Raw genomic sequence first — 24044 nt, forward strand, 5'->3', positions numbered from 1 at the left:
AGAACAGGCCCGAGGGGATGAATGGCCTATTCCTGTTCCTATGCCTGTGATGTTAACTGAAAGGGATGCTACATGACAGCAAGGCCATTGGTTGGGGAGGGATTCAGCGATAGGGCTCCAGTTCCTGGTCAGAATCAGATTCAGCTATGATGCCCTGCATCGCTGAATATCTGTCAATATTCACTGTCGAGGGCACTTAGGTGAGAAACTGCAGGGTGACTGGAGATGGTGAAACTAGTCATTGGATTGCTTCTGTTCCTGTTGCAGAGAGATTGGAGAGAAGCTGGAGAGAGAGTTCGAGTCCATCAATGACCGCTTCAAATGGCACAAATTCACCAGAAAGTAAGCTTGGCTTATCTGGCATTCCAAGGTTGCAAATGAAGACTTGTAAATGTGGTTAGATTAAAAGCAATTCACACTTACACAGGGGTGGGTCAGAGGAAACTCAACATTCAAACACAACTTGAAAAAACTTTTAATGATGGTCAGATGATTAGAAACAAGTGAAGAGAGCGAAAAATGTACAAAAAGGTTGTGATTGAGCTGTAGTGTTCGACTCGATAAATTAAGCTTCATCTTCAACACTCTGCTACTGATGTCTACTGTTTGCCAAGAATGAAGTGAAACACATTGGAGAACTGAAATCAAACACTTGACTGTGACAGGATTTACCAACAGGGAGGAGCAGGTCCAGGTCAGCTTGGTGACTGTGTTAAAAGTTCAGTATTTTACTCAATGTCGAGAGGATGGTAGACTTGCCCAGTCCCCACACAGCTCCAGCCCACACCTTCCAACTAAACTGGGACATTTGCAAACCAAAGCAATGCACTCAGTGCTGTATCCTCAGTGCCCCTGCGTAACATACCATCACATCACACGTCACCTGCCTGCGGGAGCAGCGCCTCCAAACCTGGGCCCGCCCCCTTTACCCCCCCACCCCCCCAAAACCTGCCCCATCCCCTTCATCCCCTCCCCCCACAAACTTGCCCCATCCCCACCAAACCTGCCCCATCCCTTTCACCCCCTCCCCCCCCACCAAACCCGCCCTCCCCCACACAGTGTACAATGCTCTGACTGTGATTAGCAGCTACATCAAGCACGGCCCCAGGTCAATATGTTTCAAGTCCATGACTACCACAGACCACGGGATGGGCTTCACAGGGTCATCACTGTTTGAAACACTTCCATTGTGCCCGATCTGTGTCTGTCTGACTGCAGCAGATATAAATGAAAAACGCGCTCGTCCAACTAGGAGAAGCTGAGGTATGTTTTAAAGAAAAGCGCAGTTTGGTGACAGCTCAAACTTGGTTGGTCAACAATCCAAACAGAACTCAAGTTAAAAATAATGACTTCAAACCCAGTCACCATCAGACCAAGGGCTTGAGGTGGAGCCCCGAAACCTGACCATCGCAAGGTTACCGTGGCACGGATTATGAAGTGAAACGGAATGGTCTGCTTTCTGCCCTCTAGTCCTGCCCCTTGGTAATCCGATTGCATTCTGCTTATTGCAATAATCTCTGTGAAACACAAGACGGACATTACATCATTGCAGTTACACCTGGCCCACGAGTCTATGGAAAATGCAAGTTTTTTATTCAGTCCGTGAAAAGATCGGTCAGGATTCCTTCAACCTCACATCACATTTTGCTGAGTCCACAAGGAGCTGGAACGGTTACACAGTCCTGGCACTCGCGACTGCTGCTGGTAGTGAAGGGTCATCATGAACAGGATGTTGGGAGGCCAGCTACGGGTTTTTATCATCCCAAGGAAGGAGTCTCCAGGGCAACAATGAAACGGGAGGGACACAGAGTGCCGCCTCCCCTCATACCAGCTCCAGCACCTGCAACCAACGGTACAGAGTCAGTGTGAGACTGATCCCGAGTGGACGGAAACATAACACCCAGCACTGAAATCAGACATACCCCACCCCACCCCTCTCGGAAATGAGAAACACGCCCCCCCTCCCCAAACACCTCCCCACGCCCCCCCCCCCCACCGAGAAAATCAGACACGGATGCCCCCAATTGAAAGGCACCAGCCCACCCCATCCTAACAGAGTAACTCGCCTGGTGAGAGTCACTTTCCCATATTCATTGCTCAGTGCCTGCTCACCTTTATTGTACCCTGGCTGTTCGCAGCTATCAGCACATTCGATTCCTGTTGATGAAAGTAACACAGGATTAAAGAGTCACATATTGCACACAATAATATTATATAATGAATCTCAATCCACTTGTACAGACAAAGCAGAACAATGCGCTGAAAACCCCAAACTGTACATTCGCCACAACGTTGGGTTCTATTCCAATCAGCTCACCCACCACTTCTACAAGTGAACCTAAGATCTGGACTGTCCATTCGCGAGGTAAATAATGGACAATCCCAGGGATTTAACAACACAGACTTACCGCTGTACTGGAAAACATCACAAGCTGTTACAAGATTCTCATCAGTTGATCACTCCCATATGCGGTCCGTCCCAGTGCCCTGTGTTTAGCAGCGTGCCAGTACTGCCTATATAAACTATACAACTGGGTGTAACAATATGAGCCCATCGTGACCCCAACTCGGTATTGTACCCTCTCAGATTCTGCAATCTTCTAATGCTAGGTGAATTGTTGCCGGAGATGAAAAGCTCACCAGCAAGTTTCACAGACAGCATGGAAATATATGAACTCCACTTAACCCAACCTCACTTCTCTTCTCAGCACTGAATAAATCACCACTTACCCTGTCTGGTAACACCCTCTGACCACACTGAATATAGGAACAGCACGAGGCCATTCAGCCCCTCAAGCCTGTTCTACTATTCAATTAGATCATGGCTGACCTGTTCGTTACTACTTTAATTATCCATGGCTGGTTTTTTTTGGCAATAGAGCTCGTGCCCCTTAGTCATTAACACATTTGCCCTGTTTATTGTGGACAGTTTATCTCTGTCTTATTGCACTGAAGTCAGCCATACCTAAATCTAGAATCTCAGTACCTGTTTCGTGTTTCTCCCTTTCAAACACTACGTTGAACTCAATTATAATATGGTCACTATTAGACAAATGTTCTCACACCTTTAGACTGTTAGGATGAGGAGGAATTTCTTCTGAGGGTTGTAAATCTGTAGAATTCTCTGCCCAAGAGAACTGTGGAGGCTGGGTCATTGAATATATTTAAGGTGGAGATAGACAGATTTGAGCAATATGGGAATAAAGGGTTATGGAGAGCAGGCAGGGAAGTGGAGCTGAGTCCATGATCAGATCAGCCATGATCTTATTAAATGGCGGAGCAGGCTCGAGGGACCATGTGGCCTACTTCTTCTATTTCTTATGTTCTATGTTAACTAAATCTGGCTCATTACTCATTACTGAATCTAATATGACCTGCCCCTTGTTAGCTCTAGGACATACTGGAGCAGAGAACTGTCACAAACACACTCAAGAAATTGATAGTTTTTGACTTGAGCTAGTCTGCTTATTCCAATTTATATGAAAGTAAAAAAAAAAGCATTAAAATCCCCCCGCCTTTACTACATGCTTGTCCAATCTCTGCATTTATACATTTTAGCACTTCGCAGCTGCTACCAGGGGGCCTATACACAACTCCCAGTACAGTCCGAAATCCTTTTCTATTTCTTAATTCTACCCATAAAGTCTCCACTACCTGCTTAACTCTCGTTATACCCTCCAACATTGAAGTGTTTTCATCCTTAATCACAAATGCTGCTCCTCCTCTACCAGATTCCCTATCCTTTCTGTGGACATTATAACCTGGTAAATTCAGTTCCCAATCCGGACAGTCTTGCATGCCTCAGCAATGGCTACCAGGTCGTAACCTCCAAATTGAATTTGCATCTGCAATTCATTCAATTTGTTCCTTATACTTCGTGCCTTTATACTTTGTATAAAGAACACTTATTTGGGCCACACACCCTGACCTGTCCTTCTGCTCTAATGTTTTGCTCACACATTTATATCAGCACCCATCCCATCTGGTAAAACCTTCCGATACACACACTGAATATATCAGCACCTACCCCGTCTGGTAACGCTCTCCAACACACAGCACTGACAAATTCATTGGTGTCATCTTCCTTTTTGTCCTTGTCCAAAACGCTTTTAACTGTGTCAAATTTAAAGGTGAGCAGCGTTTTTGAGAGCCCCTTATAGTAGAGGTAGAGAGAATTGTTTTCACTTCCTAGAAGAATAAATGAAGCGCCTGATATTAATAGCCACACTCTTACAATTCATGATACACCAGCATCATTGTAAAACTCATGACACATATACTCTCAGACTAAAGGGAACACAAATTCACAGTTGACCAGGAGGCCCAGGGGCAGCGGGGATGGTGGGACGTGAGCGGGGAAGGGACGATGGAGCAGAGGCAGGAAGGGGGGCGCGGGGAGGTACGAGGACAGCGGGGCAGGTGGGGGGGCATCTGGCAGGAGAGGACGCCACGAGTTTCTAGGGTATATAGTGGATAGAAAGGGCCAATTTCCCTTTGCAGAGGGGTCCATAACCAGGGGGCATACATTTAAAGTAATTGGTAGAAGGTTTAGAGAAGATTGGAGGGACATTTCTTCACCCAGAGGATGGTGGAGGTCTGGAACTCACTGCCTGAAAGGGTGGTAGAGGCAGAAACCCTCACCACATTTAAAAAGTACTTGGATGTGTTGTTGAAGTGGCGTAACCTACAGGGCTACGGACCTAGAGCTGGGAAAATGGGATTAGGCTGGGTAGCCTCTTGTTGGCCGGTGCAAACACAATGGGCCGAAATGGCCTTCTTCCATGCTGTAAACTTCTATGATTCTATCTATGGTAGTAGCATGGAGACTAGGCCTGAAGCCCTGGAATTCACTCACTAAACCTCTCGGACTCTTAAAATGCTCCTTAAAACCAACTCTGTCACCGAGCTTTTGGTTACTCCTATTATCTCCTTTCTCTATTAATCTGATTTTGCTCCTGTAAAGCTCCTTGGGGCATTTTCTATCATAGAATGATACAAGACAGAAGGCCACCATTGCGGCCATCGTGCCTGTACAGGCTCTTTGGTAGAGCTGCCCAGTTAGTCGACACTCTCCTGCTCTTTCCCTCTAACCTTTGTAATTTTTGCCCTTTAGCTGTTTATCCAATTCTCGTTTGAAAGTTATTAATGAATCTGCTTCCACTGTCCTTTCAGTCAGTGCATTCCAGATCATCATAACTCACTTGGGTTTTCTGTAGTAAATTGAGAAATTTCCTGTATCAATTAAAATTCTTTTGCATGTCAAATGTTGACAAAAAGTATGAAGTCTGCCCATAACCGAGAGGAAAATATAGATACAGGTCTCACAAAAAACAAGCCTTTTTAGTTGCTGCTGCCACAGATTTGCCCTTATCGATGTCGGTGAGCTGCTGACGGGGGCGGGGGGGGCCGGAGGAGCTGCTGATGGGGACGGGTGTCGTGGGGGGCCGGAGGGCGGGTGTCGGTAAGACACACTCCCTCAGCTCCAGCGAATCCAGATTATCCCCAATTCATGCCAACCAGGTACTAATCTCACAATACTCACCACAGGCGATGTAATCCCCATTAGATGCCAAACCCACAAAGTTCTTTTCATTGATGTGACCTTTAAACGACCGTAAGCAGTGTGGCCTGTTCACACTCCACAGCTTCAACTGACTGTCTGTAGACCTGCAGACAAACGCATCATCAATCACGGCAGGCCAATCATCTCAGATAGTGGTGAGGGGAGGAGTGAGTGGGGGAACAGACCGGGGGGGGGGGGGGAAGAGAGAGAAACGGGGGGGGTGGTAGAAGAGACCGGGGGTGTGTGGGGTGGGGAGGGGGGTAGAAAAGAGACCGGGGATGGGGGGAGGGGAGAAAAGAGACCAGAGGGTGTGGGGGAAGAAGAGACCGGGGGGTGTGGGGGAAGAAGAGAGACAGGGGGGTGTGGGGGGGGGGGGGAAGGACAAGAGAGACCGGGGGGAGGGGGGGGGGGGGGGAAGGACAAGAGAGACCGGGGGGAGAAGGGAGGAGAAAAGGGAGGAGAAAAGGGACTGGGGGTGGGAAGAGGGAGGAGAAAAGAGACGGTGGGGTAGGGGGGAAAGAGACCGGGGGGCGGGGGGGGGGAGGAGAAGAGAAAAGAGACCGGGGGGGGGGGGGGGAGGGGGAGAGAGAAAAGAGACCGGGGGCGTGAAGAGACCGGGGGTGTGGGGGGGGGGGGGAGAAAAGAGACCAGAGGGTGTGGGGGAAGAAGAGACCGGGGGGTGTGGGGGAAGAAGAGAGACAGGGGGGTGTGGGGGGGGGGGGGGAGGGGGAGAGAGAAAAGAGACCGGGGGCGTGAAGAGACCGGGGGTGTGGGGGGGGGGGGGAACAAAAGAGACCGAGGGTGTGGGGGGGGAACAAAAGAGACCGGGGGCGTGGGGGGAAGAGACCAGGGTTGTGGGGGGGGGGGGGGGGGAGGGGCGTGGGGGGGAGAAGAGACTTGGGGGGGGGGGGGGTGGGGGGGGGAAAGAGACCGGGGGCGTTGAGGGGGGGGGGGGGGGAATAAAGAGACCGGGGGGGGTGTGGGGGGGGAAGAGGCCAGGGGTGTGGGGGGGAAGAGGCCAGGGGTGTGGGGGGGGAAGAGGCCAGGGGTGTGGGGGGGGAAGAGGCCAGGGGTGTGGGGGGGGAAGAGGCCAGGGGTGTGGGGGGGGGAAGAGGCCAGGGGTGTGGGGGGGGGAAGAGGCCAGGGGTGTGGGGGGGGGAAGAGGCCAGGGGTGTGGGGGGGGAAGAGGCCAGGGGTGTGGGGGGGGAAGAGGCCAGGGGTGTGGGGGGGGGAAGAGGCCGGGGGTGTGGGAAGTGTGTGTGGGGGAAGACCCCAGGGGGGGTTCACTTACCCGTTTGATGTTAAATAAATGTAGATGCGTTGGACTGACCCTCCCTGCCTCAGTCTGATTGTGTTTATTGAGGCACCAGTTTGTAATGTGAAGCCATGGTGCCCAAGGAGATGCCCAATCAGGGCAGTGCCAGTGCCGTGTGCTCAGACCTGGGCCGCACTATATTTCCATGTCACCTGATATCCCCTGATATCCCCGTACAGCCAATGTGGGCCGTGAGAAGTGCTGCACCAAAAACCATCAATGATAACAACCCCTCTCCCCCCACCCCCAAATGGTGTCCTTTCACGGTGGGGTACAGAGCACAGCGAGGTGTGATGAAACCGTAGGTGCATCACAACCACGTCAATAGGATGGTCCTTTAATCCACTGAAAGTCATTGCAGCAAAGGATTTATTCACAAATTTTTCACAAGAATCAAAGCAAAATAGAACTTACGCTGAAACTATTTCTTCTCCACTTACAAACTTGGCGTAGGACACTGCCTTGCGATGCCCTTTAAACACCATGATGGCTGTTTTGTGTTCCGCAGATCATAGTAGTGAACACAGTGATCTGTGAAAAGGACAAACATTTTTGAGCTTGAAAAGTACACAGACGGAACCATTTACAATGTGTGTAAAGTTTCATAGAACAGATCCTAATGGTGGAATCCTCATTTCAACAGTCTCTCCCCCCTCTTCTTCTCTCCCTCCCCCCCTCCCACTCTCTCCCTCTCCCCCCCCCTCTCTCTCTTCCCCCCCCTCCCTCTCCCCCCCAACTCTCTCCCTCTCACCCCCTCCTCGCCCCTCTCCCCCTCCCCTCTCTCTCTCCCCCCCCCCCCTCTCTCCCCCCCCCTCCTCCCTCTCTCTCTCGCTTCCCCCCCCCCACTCTCTCCCTCTCTCACCCCCTCCTCTCCCCTTCCCTCTCCCCCTCCAACACCTCGTCTGTTCACTCTGACTCCTCGCCGCCCCCCCTCCCCCCCAAACAGTTCCCAAGTTCTCATCATCATCATAGGCAGTCCCTTGAAATGGCAAAGACTTGCTTCCACTTTAAAAGTGAGCTCTCAAGTGACTGAACAGTCCAATACAGGAATTAGTGTCCCTGTCACAGGTGGGACAGACAGTGGTTGAAGGAAAGGGTGGGTGCGGTGTCTGGTTTTCCGCACACTCTTTCCGCTGCCTGCGCTTGGTTTCTGCAGGCTCTCGGCGATGAGACTCGAGGTGCTCAGCGCCCTCCCGGATGCTCTTCCTCCACTTTGGCCGGTCTTGGGTCAGGGACTCCCAGGTGTCAGTGGGGATGTTGCATTTTTATCAAGGAGGCTTTCAGTGTGTCCTTGAAATGTTTCCTCTGCCCACCTGGGGTTCACGTACCGTGTAGGAGTTCCAATTAGAGCGCTTGCTTTGGGAGTCTCTTGTTGGGCATGCGAACAATGTGGCCCGCCCAACGGAGCTGGTCGAGTGTGGTCAGTGCTTCGATGCTGGGGATGTTGGCCTGAGCGAGAACACTGATGATGTTGGTGTGTCTATGCTCCCAGGGGATTTGCAGTCTCTTGCAGAGGCATCATTGGTGGTACTTCTCCAGCGCTTTGAGGTGTCTACTGTGTATAGTCCACGTCTGAGCCATACAGGAGGGCGGGTATTACTACAGCCCTGTAGACCATAAGCTTAGTGCCAGATTTGAGGTCCTGGTCTTCAAACACTCTTCCTCAGGCAACCAAAGGCTGCACTGGCGCACTGAAGGCGGTGTTGGACCTTGTCATCGATGTGTGTCCTTGCTGATAGTAGGCTCCCTGAGATATGGAAAATGGTCCACGATGTCCAAGGCTGAGCTGTGGATTTTGATGACCGAGGGCAGTGCTGTGTGGCGGGGTCAGGTTGGTGGAGGACCTTCGTCTTAAGGATGTTCCGTGTAAGGCCCATGCTTTCGTACGCCTGGCTTGGAGTTTGACCTCTGAATATGCGCAGAGGATGGGACGACCTTGGATCGAGCTTGGAGGCGACGAAGGAACAGGTTCCCATTGGTTCTGTAACTTAGTTCCACTCCAGCGGGAAGCTTGTTGGGAGTGAGATGGAGCATTGCAGCAAGGAAGATCGAGAAAAGCGTTAGCGTGATGACGCAGCCCTGCTTAACCCCAGTCCGGACGTGGATTGGGTCTGTGGTGGATCCGTTGGTCAGGATCACGGTTTGCATGTCGTCATAGAGCAGGGGGAGGATGGTGACAAACTTTTGGGGGCAGCCGAAATGGAGGAGGATGCTCCATAGTCTCTCATGGTTGACAGTGTCAAATGCCTTTGAGAGGTCAAAGGCAGCCATGTACAAGGGTTCTAATGTCCCAAGCACCACGCACAGTGGTGTGGCCTTGATCCCGTACATAATGGATCCTCCTTCCCTCCCCAATCGAGACAGGGATGGCGGAGGTAGTGATCAGGAAACACGTGGAGGACATTGCTCTCTTGCTCCTCACCCGATATCCAGACTCTGGGCAGCAGAAGACCATCAGTCACATGAGGAGGGAGTCAGATGGGACTGTTGTGACGACCACAATGAGCCCCAGTTCTCTGGCCCTACACTGAACTGCTGGGACCAGGTGCTGTGAATCTTGTCGCACATTTAAAACAAATGGCACTTTGCAGAACAGGACAATTCCAAATCCACACCACCATCCCCACACTACAGCCCAAGTGACAGACATATTCAGGTGCAGCTGCGAGCAGGTTACCTGCACAGCCAAAGGCCAGGTGGTACCTGGAGGTGGGGCTGAATTTAACACAGCAAACGTTGGCCTTTGCTTCGATGCTTGCCACAGAGTTATCCAGGTTTGTAGACCACAACTTCACTGAAATTAAACACAAAGGGTTACTAAAACCATCAGGACAGCCAACTGAACATTAATGAGGATGTTTTCCGATCCTGGAATCAGGGACCATGTTAATGGGGACATTTCCTGATTCTGGGATCAGGGACCATTAATGGGGACATTTCCCGATCCTGGAATCAGGAACCATGTTAATGGGGACATTTCCCGATTCTGGAATCAGTGACTGTTAGAAACATAGAAATTTACTGCGCAGAAGGAGGCCATTTCAGCCCATCGTGTCCGCGCCGGCCGACAAAGAGCCACACGGCCCTTGGTCAGCAGCCCTAAAGGTTACATATAAACCTATGAACAATGATGGAAACGCAAAGAGCAACCAGCCCGTCCCATGCAACTGTGACACCCCTCATACTAAAACATTCTACACTCCACCCCAACCGGAACCATGTGATCTCTTGGAAGAGGCAAAAACCAGATTAAAAACCCAGGCCAATTTAGGGAGAAAAGAAATCTGGGAAAATTCCTCTGACCCAGCCAGACGATCGCCACTAGTCCAGATCACCACCCTGGCCATATTCTATTCCCTGCAGTACTTACCATTATATCTGCGCCGGCCAACAAAAGGTCATCCAGTCTAATCCCAATTACCAGCTCTAGGTCCATAACTCTGCAGGTTACTGCACTTTACGTGCCCATCCAACCATCTCTTAAAAGTGGTGAGAGTTTCTGCATCCACCACTCTTCCAGGCAGCGAGTTCCAGATCCCCACAACCCTCTCCGTAAAGAAGTCCCCCCCAAATCCCCTCTAAACCTTCCACCAACCACCTTAAAACTATGCCCCCTCGTAATAGACCCCTCCACCAATGGAAATAGACTCTTACTATCCACTATGTCCAGGCCTCAATATTTTGTACACCTCAATGAGGTCTCCTCTCAACCTCCTCTGTTCCAATGAGAACAAACCCAGCCTATCCAATCTGTCCTCATAACTAAGATTCTCCATTCCAGGCAGCATCCTAGTAAATCTCCTCTGCACCCTCTCTAGTGCAATCACGTCCTTCCTATAATACGGTGACCAGAACTGCAAGCAGTACTCCAGCTGTGGCCTAACCAAAGTATTATACAATTAAACATAACCTCCCTGCTCTTATATTCTATGCCTCGGCCAATAAAGGCAAGCATTCCATATGCCTTCTTAACCACCTTATCCTCCTGGCTTGCTACTTTCAGGGATCTGTGGACAAGCACTCCAAGGTCCCTTTGTTCATCGACACTATTAAGTGGCCTACCGCTTTCCTTATTAGCCCTCTCGAAATGCATCACCTCACACTTCTCCGAATTAAATTCCATTTGCCACTGCTCTGCCCACCTGACCAGTAGATTGATAACCTCCTGCAGCCCATGACTTTCCTCTTCATTATCAACCACACAGCCAATTTTAGTGTCGTCTGCAAACTTCTTAATCATACTCCCTATATTCAAATCTAAATCGTTGATATATACCACAAAAAGCAAGGGACCCAGTACTGAGCCCTGCGGAACCCCACTGGAAACATCCTTCCAGTCACAAAAACATGCATCAACCATTACCCTTTGCTTAGAAACATAGAAATTAGGTGCAGGAGTAGGCCATTCAGCCCTTCGAGTCTGCACTGCCATTCAATAAGATCATGGCTGATCATTCAACCTCAGTACCCCTTTCCTGCTTTCTCTCCATACTCCTTGATCCCTTTGGTCATAAGGGCCATATCTGTAACTCCCTTTTGAATATATTTAATGAACTGGCCTCAACAACTTTCTGTGGTAGAGAATTCCACAGGTTCACAATTCTCTGAGTGAAGAAGTTTCTCCTTATCTCAGTCCTAAATGGCTTACCCCTTATCCTTAGACTGTGACCCCTGGTTCTGGAACTCCCCAACAAAGGGAACATTCCTACCTCTAAGCAAATTTTGGATCCAACTAGCCACTTTACCCTGGATCCCATGGGCTTTAACTTTCGTGACCATGTTAATGGGGACATTTCCCAATCCTGGAATCGGGGACCATGTTAATGGGGACATTTCCCAGTCCTGGACTTGGGAAGTTTTACTGCATGTGCTGACAGCTGGATCTGGCAGTTCAGAGGAAATTCAGTAACAAAAAATCCACTTTCCCCCCCCACACAAGTTCGGAGATTGCATTCTTTTAGTTCCGTTTCCCCACATATCTGAAAAGAGCTTCCAGGGTTTGGGGGTCCGTGCCTAGCCAGCATCCTTACAGCACTTGCTTCGACACTGTTCTTCCTTACCAGAGGCTGTGTGTGTGGAGGTCCCAAGGGATCTGGGTAAGTCAGTAATCAGTCTATCTGCAGCCAATTCCTGTACTGTTTGTGTTACTGTACACTGAAGTCCAATCCCAGCCTCTCCAGCATGATGCATTGGGTGGTGATCAGAGCAGGAACCCTTTCAATTTCCTCCTCCTTTGACCAGAGAGGAACAGAACCTAATTAGACCATAATGAATGCTCTTTGAGGTCAGTGAAGCCAGCACACACTGGGTGTGGCTTGTATGCTTGTGGGGAAAGTTGTCAACATATCCTGTTAAGAGTGAGACCAGAGAATAGGCCAAATTGGAGAAACCTAATGCACTTGCATACTGAGCTTGCACCTCAATTTTACTGCTGAAGTGATTGATACATTACAAGCAATGTATTTTCTACTTTTTACAACGACTTATTCCGTTGCCTAGATTTCTGTGGCTTTTATATTAATTAGAGCCGTTCAGGTGGAACTTGTTTCGAACGCGCAGAATCTGTTCAGTTTAATCCATGCTGCTGGTTTACGGCACTGCGCAGTTCGAATTTACAATTGGCAGGTTTCATGTTTTGGTCATTGGAATATAAAGACTTATTGGACGAAAGTTTTGATGGGGCAAACTTGAATAGCAGTTTTAAGTGAAGGTTTGAGGTGCAGGGGACACTGTAGTTCAGTGTATCAGCTCGAGTCACTGGGCATGTTACATTACCTTTAGCATCGTCAGAGCCTGAAGCTAGGAGCTTGGGATCCATTAGATTAAAATCCACACTCCAACATCGCTTTTCATGCTCCTGTAGTGAAAATACAGAACAGCCCAGTAAAGATAAACTCAACAATTTCAGGTGTGGCAATACTGTTCAGAGAGCTTTTGGGTCAAATGGTGAAGAGGGAAAAAAATGATTAAAACCATCCCACGTCACAAGCCTCATTTCACAGAATGATCTGCGAGGCCATTATCTTTGTCATAGAATCTGCTACAGTTGAAGTGCAGGGAAAGAAGTGAATGATGTGTAACATTCTACAGTCGAGGTGAGACGAAAGCAGAGAACTGAGGCGCCCAGGGTAACTGCAACTTGTAAAACATGAACTGAATGCATTGTAAACAGAGGGGGACAAAGAACATAATTAGGAACCGGAGTAGGCTACGTGGCCCCGAGCCTGCACCGCCATTCAGCAAGATCACGGCTCATCTTTTAAGTCCAATGTCCACCTGATCCCCATATTTCTTGATTCCCCTAGAGTCCAAAAATGTATCTATCTCAGCCTTGAATACACTCAAAGGCTCAGCTTCCACAGCCCTTTGGAGTAGAGAATTCCAAAGATTCACCGAGTGAAAACATTTCTCAGCTCCGTCTTAAATGGCTGACCCCTTATCCGGAGACTAAGCCCCCTAGTTCTAGATTCTCCAGCTGGGGGAAACAACCTCTCAACATCTACCCTGTCAATCCCCCTCAGAATCTTGTATGTTTCAATGAGATCACTTCTCTTTCTTCTAAACTCAAGTGTATAGGCTCAATCTCTCCTCATAGGAGAACCCCCTCATTCCAGGAATCAATCTAGTGAACCTTCGTTGCACCGCCTCCAAGACAAGTATATCTGGAAAATGACCCTCTTATCCCTATTCTCTTTTCTTTCCGTTAACCAATCCTCTATCCATGTTAATATATTACTTCCCAACCCTATGAGCCCTTAATCTTTGCGTAACAACCTGTTATGTGACACCTTTCGAATGCCTTTTGTAAATCCAAGTATACTACCTTCACTGGTTCTTTCCTCTACTCTGCTAGTTACATCCACAAAAAACTAATACATTTGTTGTCCACAATTTCCCTTTCATAAAACCACGTTGACTCTGCCTAATGTGATTTGCTAAAGGCCCTTTCTTAACGGATTTCAGCATTTTCCTGATAACTGATGACAGGCTAACTGACCTGTTGACGCCTTGAATAGCGGGGTACATTTTCTACCTTCCAATCCGTTGGAACCGCTCTGGGATCTCGGGAATTTGGAAGATTTCAACCAATGCATCCACTATTTCTGCAGCCACCTCTGAGAACCACAGGATGTAGGCCATCAGGTCCAGGGGATTTGTCAGTTTTTAGTCCCATAAGTTTCTCTAGTACTTTTTCTCTACTGATCTTAATTACTTTAATTTCCTCAATCTCATTAGCCCCTTGGTTCCCCACTATTTTTGGTATGCTTTTCATGTCTTCTACTGTGAAGACACACACAGAATATGTGTTTAAAGTCTCTGCCATTTCCTTATTCCCAATTATAACTTCTGTCTCAGCCTCTAAAGGACCAACGCTTACTTTTACTAATCTCTTCCTTTTTACATACTTGTAGAAGTATGTTTTATATTTCTTGCTTTTTAGTCTCATTTTCTTTTCTTTTTTTTTTTAAATCAATTTTTTGGTCATCCTTTGCTGGTTTCTAAAGCTCTCCCAATCCTCAGGGTTACTACTATTCTTTGCAACATTATAAGCCTAATCTAATACTATCCTTAACTTTTTTAGTTAGCCATGGATGGATCACTTTTCCCATGGAGTTTTTATGTCTCAATGGAATTTATTTGTTGAGAATTTTGGAATATTCCTTTAAATGTTTGCCACCGCTTATCTACCGTCATACCTTGTAATCTAATTTCACAATCTACCTTAGCCAACTCGCCCTTCATACCCTTGTAATTCGCTCTATTTAAGTTTAAGATTCTAGTTCTGGACTCTCAAACCCAATGTGAAATTCTATCATATTATGATCACTCTTCCCCAGAGGAAAGTAGGAATCAACAACATAGGTAGAACTAGGAATGAGGTTCTGTTGAGAGTGTTTGAGGAGCTACGGTCCAAATTAAAACACAGAATTTCAAAGGTAATAATCTCTGCACAAATTGGCATAGGGACAAGCAATTCAGAAAGTTATATGCGTGGCTCAAAGAGTGGTGTGGGAGGAAGGGGTTTCTATAAATGGGGCACTAGCACCAGTATTGGGAAAAGAGGGCGCAGTTCCGTTGGGACGGACTCCACTTAAACAGGGCTGGGACCAGTGTCCTGGCGAATCGAATAACTAGAGCTGCAGCCAGATGGGGGGAAATTTAGAAAGAGAAAAGTCAAGGCAAAGGAGCAGTGGAGCAATTTGGGTAAAGATAAGTAGAGTGTGACTGGAAGGGACATCATCATAGGCAGTCCCTCGGAATCGAGGAAGACTTGCTTCCACTCTTAATGAGTTCTTAGGTGGCTGAACAATCCAATATGAGAACCAATCTCTGTCACAGGTGGGACAGATCGTCGTGGAGGGAAGGGGTGGGAGGGACTGGTTTGCCGCTTGGTTTCTGCATGCACTCGGCGACGAGACTAGAGGTGCTCAGCGCCCTCCCGGATGCGCTTCCTCCACTTAGGGCGGTCTTCGGCCAGGGTCTCTCCCAGGTGTCAGTGAGGATGTTGCACTTTAACAGGGAGGCTTTGAGGGTGTCCTTGTAACGTTTCCGCTGCCCACCTTTGTCTTGTTTGCCGTGAAGGAGTTCAGAGTAGAGCGCTTGCTTTGGGTGTCTCGTGTCTGGCAATGTGAACAATGTGGCCTGCCCAACGGAGCTGATCCAAGTGTGGTCAGTGCTTCGATGCTGGGGATGTTGGCCTGGTCAAGGACGTCTGTCCTCCCAGGGGATTTGTAGGATCTTGCGGAGACATCGTTGGTGGTATTTCTCCAGCGACTTGGTGTCTACTGTAAATGGTGGTCCATGTTTCTGATCTATACAGGAGGGAGGTTATTACTACAGCCCTGTAGACCATGAGCTTGGTGGCAGTTTTGAGGGCCTGGTCTTCAAACACTCTTTTCCTCAGATGGCCGAAGGCTGCCCTGGCGCACTGGAGGTGGTGTTGGATCTCGTCGTCAATGCCTGCTCTTGTTGATAAGAGGCTCCTGAGGTATGGGAAATGGTCCACGTTGTCCAGAGCCACGCCGTGAATCTTGATGACTGGGGGACAGTGCTGTGTGGTAAGGACAGGCTGGTGGAGGACCTTTGTGTAGCTGATAGAAACATAGAAACATAGAAAATAGGTGCAGGAGCAGGCCATTCAGCCCTTCTAGCCTGCACCGCCATTCAATGAGTTCATGGCTGAACATGAAACTTCAATACCCCCTTCCTGCTTTCTCGTTTAGCGTAAGGCTCAAGCTTGTGGCCAACACCTTGCCATAGGCAATTAGGCTTATAGAACTGTGCCTGGTCTCCAGTTGTCTTGGACTCCCTTGCCACTGGACCAAAACCTTGCTCAGCTAAGCCCGTGTGGTTGCCAGTGTGCAATGGCCATCCCATGTTAACAGAACTCACGCACAGGCATCTTCCACTTCGTCAGTATGAAGTTCGGGACCTGGAACGTCAGGACCCTCATAGACAATCCCAACAGCAACAGGCCGGAACGCCGCACCGCCATAGTTGCCCGGGAATTCAGATGCTTAGGGCAGCGATGTCAATGTCAAAACAAGACCCAGCGGGCAGGGGAAGGCCAGTTGAAGGAACATGGTGGAGGTTACACCTTCTTCTGGAAAGGGAAACCAGAGGCAGAACGCCACCTTCATGGAGTCGGCTTTGCCGTCAAGAATGAGGTGGTCGATTGCCTCAAAGACTCCTCCTGTGGGGTTAATGAACGCCTCATGACTCTTCATATTACCGTATCCCGGAACCAATGCACCACAATCATCAGTGCGTACACCCCTACCCTCGATGCAACGGATGAGGCTAAAGAGGGTTTTTAATCCAACCTCAAGACATCCTTGTCCCATGTCCCCACAGGCAACAAATTGATCCTCCTGGGTGATTTTAATGCCAGGGTCAGCAAAGACACAGCCCTCTGGGGAGGCATGATTGGCAGGGGGAGGGTAGGGAAAGCCAACTTCAGCAGTACTCCTGCCAAAATGTCTAGAACATGAACTCATCACCAACACCCTGTTCCGCCAGAGGGACAAATACAAGGCATCGTGGCAACATCGTGGCAATAAAGGTGCAGCAGTTATAATGGGTGACTTTAATATGCACATAGATTGGGCTAACCAAACTGGAAGCAATACGGTGGAGGAGGATTTTCCGGAGTGCATAAGGATGGTTTTTTAGACCAATATGTCGAGGAACCAACTAGGGGGGAGGCCATCTTAGACTGGGTGTTATGTAATGAGAAAGGATTAATTAGCAATCTCGTTGTGCGAGGCCCCTTGGGGAAGAGTGACCATAATATGGTGGAATTCTGCATTAGGATGGAGAATGAAACAGTTAATTCAGAGACCATGGTCCAGAACTTAAAGGCGGCTAACTTTGAAGGTATGAGGCGTGAATTGGCTGAGATGGATTGGCGAATGATACTTAAGGGGTTGACTGTGGATGGGCAATGGCAGACATTTAGAGACCGCATGGATGAACTACAACAATTGTACATTCCTGTCTGGCATAGAAATAAAAAAGGGAAGGTGGCTCAACCGTGGCTATCAAGGGAAATCAGGGATAGTATTAAAGCCAAGGAAGTGGCATACAAATTGGCCAGAAATAGCAGCGAACCTGGGGACTGGGAGAAATTTAGAACTCAGCAGAGGAGGACAAAGGGTTTGATTAGGGCAGGGAAAATGGAGTATGAGAAGAAGCTTGCAGGGAACATTAAGACGGATTGCAAAAGTTTCTATAGATATGTAAAGAGAAAAAGGTTAGTAAAGACAAACGTAGGTCCTCTGCAGTCAGAATCAGGGGAAGTCATAACGGGGAACAAAGAAATGACGGACCAATTGAACAAGTACTTTGGTTCGGTATTCACGAAGGAGGACACGAACAACCTTCCGGTTATAAAAGGGGTCGGGGGGGTCTCGTAAGGAGGAGGAACTGAGGGAAATCCTTATTAGCCGGGAAATTGTGTTGGGGAAATTGATGGGATTGAAGGCCGATAAATCCCCAGGGCCTGATGGACTGCATCCCAGAGTACTTAAGGAGGTGGCCTTGGAAATAGTGGATGCGTTGACAGTCATTTTCCAACATTCCATTGACTCTGGATCAGTTCCTATGGAGTGGAGGGTAGCCAATGTAACCCCACTTTTAAAAAAAGGAGGGAGAGAGAAAACAGGGAATTATAGACCGGTCAGCCTGACATCGGTAGTGGGTAAAATGATGGAATCAATTATTAAGGATGTCATAGCAGTGCATTTGGAAAGAGGTGACATGATAGGTCCAAGTCAGCATGGATTTGTGAAAGGGAAATCATGCTTGACAAATCTTCTGGAATTTTTTGAGGATGTTTCCAGTAGAGTGGATAAGGGAGAACCAGTTGATGTGGTATATTTGGACTTTCAGAAGGCGTTCGACAAGGTCCCACACAAGAGATTGATGTGCAAAGTTAGAGCACATGGGATTGGGGGTAGTGTACTGACATGGATTGAGAACTGGTTGTCAGACAGGAAGCAAAGAGTAGGAGTAAATGGGTACTTTTCAGAATGGCAGGCAGTGACTAGTGGGGTACCGCAAGGTTCTGTGCTGGGGCCCCAGCTGTTTACACTGTACATTAATGATTTAGATGAGGGGATTAAATGTAGTATCTCCAAATTTGCGGATGACACTAAGTTGGGTGGCAGTGTGAGCTGCGAGGAGGATGCTGTGAGGCTGCAGAGTGACTTGGATAGGTTAGGTGAGTGGGCAAATGCATGGCAGATGAAGTATAATGTGGATAAATGTGAGGTTATCCACTTTGGTGGTAAAAACAGAGAGACAGACTATTATCTGAATGGTGACAGATTAGGAAAAGGGGAGGTGCAAAGAGACCTGGGTGTCATGGTACATCAGTCATTGAAGGTTGGCATGCAGGTGCAGCAGGCGGTTAAGAAAGCAAATGGCATGTTGGCCTTCATAGCAAGGGGATTTGAGTACAGGGGCAGGGAGGTGTTGCTACAGTTGTACAGGGCATTGGTGAGGCCACACCTGGAGTATTGTGTACAGTTTTGGTCTCATAACCTGAGGAAGGACATTCTTGCTATTGAGGGAGTGCAGCGAAGGTTCACCAGACTGATTCCCGGGATGGCGGGACTGACCTATCAAGAAAGACTGGATCAACTGGGCTTGTATTCACTGGAGTTCAGAAGAATGAGAGGGGACCTCATAGAAACATATAAAATTCTGACGGGGTTAGACAGGTTAGATGCAGGAAGAATGTTCCCAATGTTGGGGAAGTCCAGAACCAGGGGTCACAGTCTAAGGATAAGGGGTAAGCCATTTAGGACCGAGATGCGGAGGAACTTCTTCACCCAGAGAGTGGTGAACCTGTGGAATTCTCTACCACAGAAAGTTGTTGAGGCCAATTCACTAAATATATTCAAAAAGGAGTTAGATGAGGTCCTTACTGCTAGGGGGATCAAGGGGTATGGCGAGAAAGCAGGAATGGGGTACTGAAGTTGAATGTTCAGCCATGAACTCATTGAATGGCGGTGCAGGCTAGAAGGGCCGAATGGCCTACTCCTGCACCTATTTTCTATGTTTCTATGTTTCTATGTAACCTCGCTCCAAACACTAGCACCTGCTTGACTATGTCCGAGCCAGGGATCGCAAGAATGTGCGCATCACCCGCGCCATGACAGGAGCTGACGACTGCTGGACGGACCACCGCCTAATCCAATCCATCATCAACATTAACATTGCCCCAAAGCAGAGGGGACAGCAGAAGCAGTTCCGCAAAAAAGTTAATGCCGGGGCACTTTGAGACCCAGCTAAGGGAGCCCTATACAGCCAGTGCCTCACAGCCAATCTGGCGTGCCTTGATGACCCCGAGATGCTGAATGCCCACAGCGCTTGGTCTGCCCTCCAGGCCTCTATAACCAGTGCCTGTGAAGAGACACTTGGTCACTCAACCAGAAAACATCAGGACTGGTTTGATGAAAATGATCAGGAGATCGAAGAACTAATAGATCGCAAGCGCAAAGCATTTCTGAGCCTCAAGCAACAACCCAACTCGGGAGCTGCAAAACAACATTACAGACGGCTTAAGGCTCAGGTCCAACAAAAAACCCTGGACCTAAAGAACAGGTGGTGGATGGAGAAAGCACAGGAGATACAACAACTGGCCAACAGCCACGATATGCATGGATTCTTCACTGCAGTCAAGGCCACCTACAGTCCAAACTCCCAAGGCCCTACCCCACTCCTGGCCAACAACAGGGAAACACTCATCAAGAACACCGAGGCTGCTAGGGCCCGATGGAAGGATCTCCTCAATCGAGACTCTGCCTTTGACTCGAGTGTTCTCGACTCCATCCCGCAGCATGCGACCCGCCACCACCTCAGTGAAACTCCAACGTTGCACGAGATAGGCAAAGCCATAAAACAGCTCAAGAATAACAAGGCTATGGGTGCGGACGGAATCCCTGCTGAGGCGCTAAAATATGGCGGAGAGTTGCTGTTGGCGCGGATACATGACCTCATCTCTCTCATCTGGAGGGAGGAGAGCATGCCGGGAGATCTCAGAGATGCAGTGATCGTGACCATTTTTTTTTTAAAAAGGGCACATCCAACTGCGGCAACTACAGGGTACTCTCTCTATCGGCCACTGGGAAAGTTGTCGCTAGAGTTCTCCTCAATCATCTTTTCCCTGTGGCCGAGGAGCTCCTCCCGGAATCACAATGCGGATTTCGTCCCCTACGGGGAACAACAGACATGATCTTTGCAGCGCGACAGTTGCAGGAAAAACGCAGGGAACAGCACCAGCTCTTATACATGGCCTTTTTCGATCTTACAAAGGCCTTTGACACTGTTAACCGTGACAGTCTATGGAGCGTCCTCCTCCGTTTCGGATGCCCCAAAAAGTTTGTCAACATTCTTTGCCTGCTTCATGATGACATGCAGGCTGTGATCCTTACCAACGGATCCATTACAGACCCAATTCACGTCTGGACCGGGGTCAAACAGGAATGCGTTATCGCTCCAACCCTTTTCTCAATCTTCCACGCTGCCATACTCCACCTCACAATCAACAAGCTCCCCGCTGGAGTCAAACAAAACTACAAAACCAGTGAGAAGCTGTTTAACCTACGCAGCCTCCAGGCCAGGTCCAAGATCACCTCAGCCTCTGTCGTTGAGCTGCAGTATGCGGATGACGCCTGCGTCTGCACACATTCAGAGGCTGAACTCCAGGATATAGTCAATGTATTCACTGAGGCATATGAAAGCATGGGCCTTACGCTTAACATCCGTAAGATAAAGGTCCTCCACCAGCCTGTCATCGCCACACAGCACTGCCCCCCCAGTCATCAAGATTCACGGCGCGGCCCTCGACAACATGGGCCATTTTCCATACCTCGGGAGCCTCTCATCAACAAAGGCAGACATTGATGCGGGGATTCAACGTCGCCTCCAGTGCAGCCTTCGGCCATCTAAGGAAAAGTGTGTTTGAAGACCAGGCCCTCAAATCTACCACCAAGCTCATGGTCTACAGGGCTGTAGTAATACCCGCCCTCTTGTATGGATCTGAGGCATGGACGATGTATAGAAGGCACCTCAAGTCACTGGAGATAGATCACCAATGATGTCTCCGCAAGATCCTGCAAATCCCCTGGGAGGACAGGAGCACCAACATCAGTGTCCTCGACCAGGCTAACATCCCCAGTACTGAAGCACTGACCACTCGATCAGCTTGGCTGGGCAGGCCACATAGTTCGCGTGCCAGATACGAGACTCCCTAAGCAAATGCTTTATGCGGAGCTCCTTCATGGTAAATGAGCCAAAGGAGGACAACAGAAACGTTACAAGGACACCGTCAAAGCCTCCCTGGTAAAGTGCGACATCACCACTGACACCTGGGAGACCCTGGCCGAAGACCGCCCGACATGGAGAAAGTGTATCCGGGAGGGCATTGAGCTCTTTTGAGTCTCAACGCAAGGAACGTGAAGAGGACAAGTGCAGGCAGTGGAAGGAATGCGCAGCAAACCAGCCCCTACCGACCCCGTCCCTCGACGAATGTCTGTCCCACCTGTAACAGGGTCTGTGGCTCTCGTATCGGACTGTTCAGCCATCAAAGAACTCACTTTGGGAGTGGAAGCAAGTCTCCCTCGATTCCGAGGGACTGCCTATGATGATGCTTTCGTACGCCTCAGTAAATACATCAACTATGTCCTGAGTTCAGCCTCTGTATATGCGCAGACGCAGGTGTCGTCTGCGTACTGTAGCTCAATGACAGAGGTTGGGTGGTCTTGGATCTGGCCTGGAGACGGCGAAGGTTGAACAGCTTCCCACTGGTTCTGTAGTCCACTCCAGCGGGGAGCTTGTCGGCTGTGAGGTGGAGCATGGCAGTGAGGAAGATTGAGAAGAGGGTTGGCGCAGCCCTGTTTGACCCCGGTCCGGACGTCGATTGGGTCGGTAATGGATCCGCTGGTAAGGATCACGGCCTGCATGTCGTCGTGGGCATTTCTGAGTCTTAAGCAACAACCCAACGCCGGAGCAGCAAAGCATTACAGACGGCTCAAGGTTGAGGTCCAACAAAAAACCCGGGACCTAAAGAACAGGTGGTGGATGGAGAAAGCACAGGAGATACAACAGCTGGCCAACAGCCATGATGTGCGAGGAAGGGACAAAGAGTTTAATGGTAACAGTGTGACAGCGAATAAGGTGAAAGCAGGGAATAAATGGTTAAAAAGTTAGAATTAAAGGCTCTTTATCAGAATGCACGAAGCATTTGTAAAAAGATGGACACATTAGTAGCAGAAACACAGAAAAATGGGTTTGATCCAACAGCCATTACAGAGACATGGTGGACATTTAACCTGACAAGTACATAAGAACACAAGAAAGAGAAGTAGGACATTCAGCACTTCGAGCCTGCTCTACCATATAAAAAAATCATGGCTGATCTTCTACCTCAACTCCACCTTCCCGCACTATCCTCATCAGACTGATTCCCAGGATGGCAGGACTGACATATGAGGAGAGACTGGATAGACTGGGCCTGTATTCACTGTAATTTAGAAGATGAAGGGATTCCCGCCCCCTTCTCCCACAGTGCAACTCATTCCCGCCCCCTTCTCCCACGGTGCAACTCATTCCCGCCCCCTTCTCCCACGGTGCAACTCATTCCCGCCCCCTTCTCCCATGGTGCAAGAGGTGCGTCACTGTGCTCAGCAGCTTACGTTCTTTTTAAATGGGAGAGAAACTGCAGTGGGAAATTCTCATCAATACAAAGCAGAAGTTACTGTACCTGGTAGACTTTTGATCTCTGCCCTGTGAATCCATCCCACAGAATGACTGTTCCTTCATAGTCACTGCTCGCTAACAGGTTCTTGTGGTAACTGCTCCAGCTGATACAGCTGCAATCAAATCAGCAACACACATGGTCATGAACAACTTCGAGCACAAGAACTTCCTCACAACATATTTCAGTGATACAGGCCAACAGCTATCTGCCACAATCTTGGAACTGGAGGAGGCCATTCAGCCCCTTGAACTTCTTGTGTCAATTAGATTATAGCTGATATGCACGTAAACTCCATAATTCCTCGCTAGCCTTGCCCAACAAAAATCGATCGACCTCAGCTTCATGGAGCCCCCAGAATCCACAGTTTTTTGGGGGAGTTCCAGATTTCCACCACCCTTTGTTTGAAGAAGTGCTTCCCGAATACACTCGAGCAGACCAGCTCTAATTTTAAGCCCCCTTGTTCTGGACTCCCCAACCAGAAGAAATAGTTTCCCTTTATCTACCCTATCAACTCCTAAACACCTCAACTAGTTCATCCCTTAATCTTCTATACTCGAGGGAATACAAGCCTAGTCCATGCAGCCTATCAATTTAACCTTTTCGTCCCAGTATCGTTCACCCTCTCCAAGACCAATATATCCTTCAGCTGCAGTGCCCAGAACTGAACGCTGTTCTCCCGATGGAGTCGAACCACAGCTGCAACATAACTTACCTTTATATTCCAGCCCTCGAGATAACGGTCAACATTCCAGGAGCTTTTTAAATTATTTATTGTACATGTCTACTAGCTTTTCCACTTGCTTTCATAATTACTTAGGGACTACCCAGACCCTTAGACATTGAGTTAGAATCATAGAATGATAAAACATAAAAGGAAGCTATTCGGCCCATTGTGCCTC

The 24044-nt window shown here is 48.8% G+C and overlaps 1 protein-coding gene across 1 annotated transcript in view; it reads right to left on the reverse strand.

The window, feature by feature from the left end:
* Positions 1 to 1039: 1039 nt before the first annotated feature.
* Positions 1040 to 24044, reverse strand: part of cop1 (COP1 E3 ubiquitin ligase) — an 87622-nt gene continuing 64617 nt past the window's right edge. The window contains 9 exon segments of the mRNA XM_070887460.1: positions 1040 to 1840; positions 2113 to 2157; positions 4028 to 4188; positions 5543 to 5667; positions 7293 to 7365; positions 7368 to 7409; positions 9556 to 9672; positions 12654 to 12735; positions 23149 to 23257. Of these exon segments, the coding sequence (XP_070743561.1) occupies positions 1823 to 1840; positions 2113 to 2157; positions 4028 to 4188; positions 5543 to 5667; positions 7293 to 7365; positions 7368 to 7409; positions 9556 to 9672; positions 12654 to 12735; positions 23149 to 23257 (772 nt within the window). The 3' untranslated portion in view covers positions 1040 to 1822.

Source organism: Pristiophorus japonicus, chromosome 8 (genome assembly GCF_044704955.1).
Source record: "Pristiophorus japonicus isolate sPriJap1 chromosome 8, sPriJap1.hap1, whole genome shotgun sequence".
Lineage (NCBI taxonomy): Eukaryota > Metazoa > Chordata > Chondrichthyes > Pristiophoridae > Pristiophorus > Pristiophorus japonicus.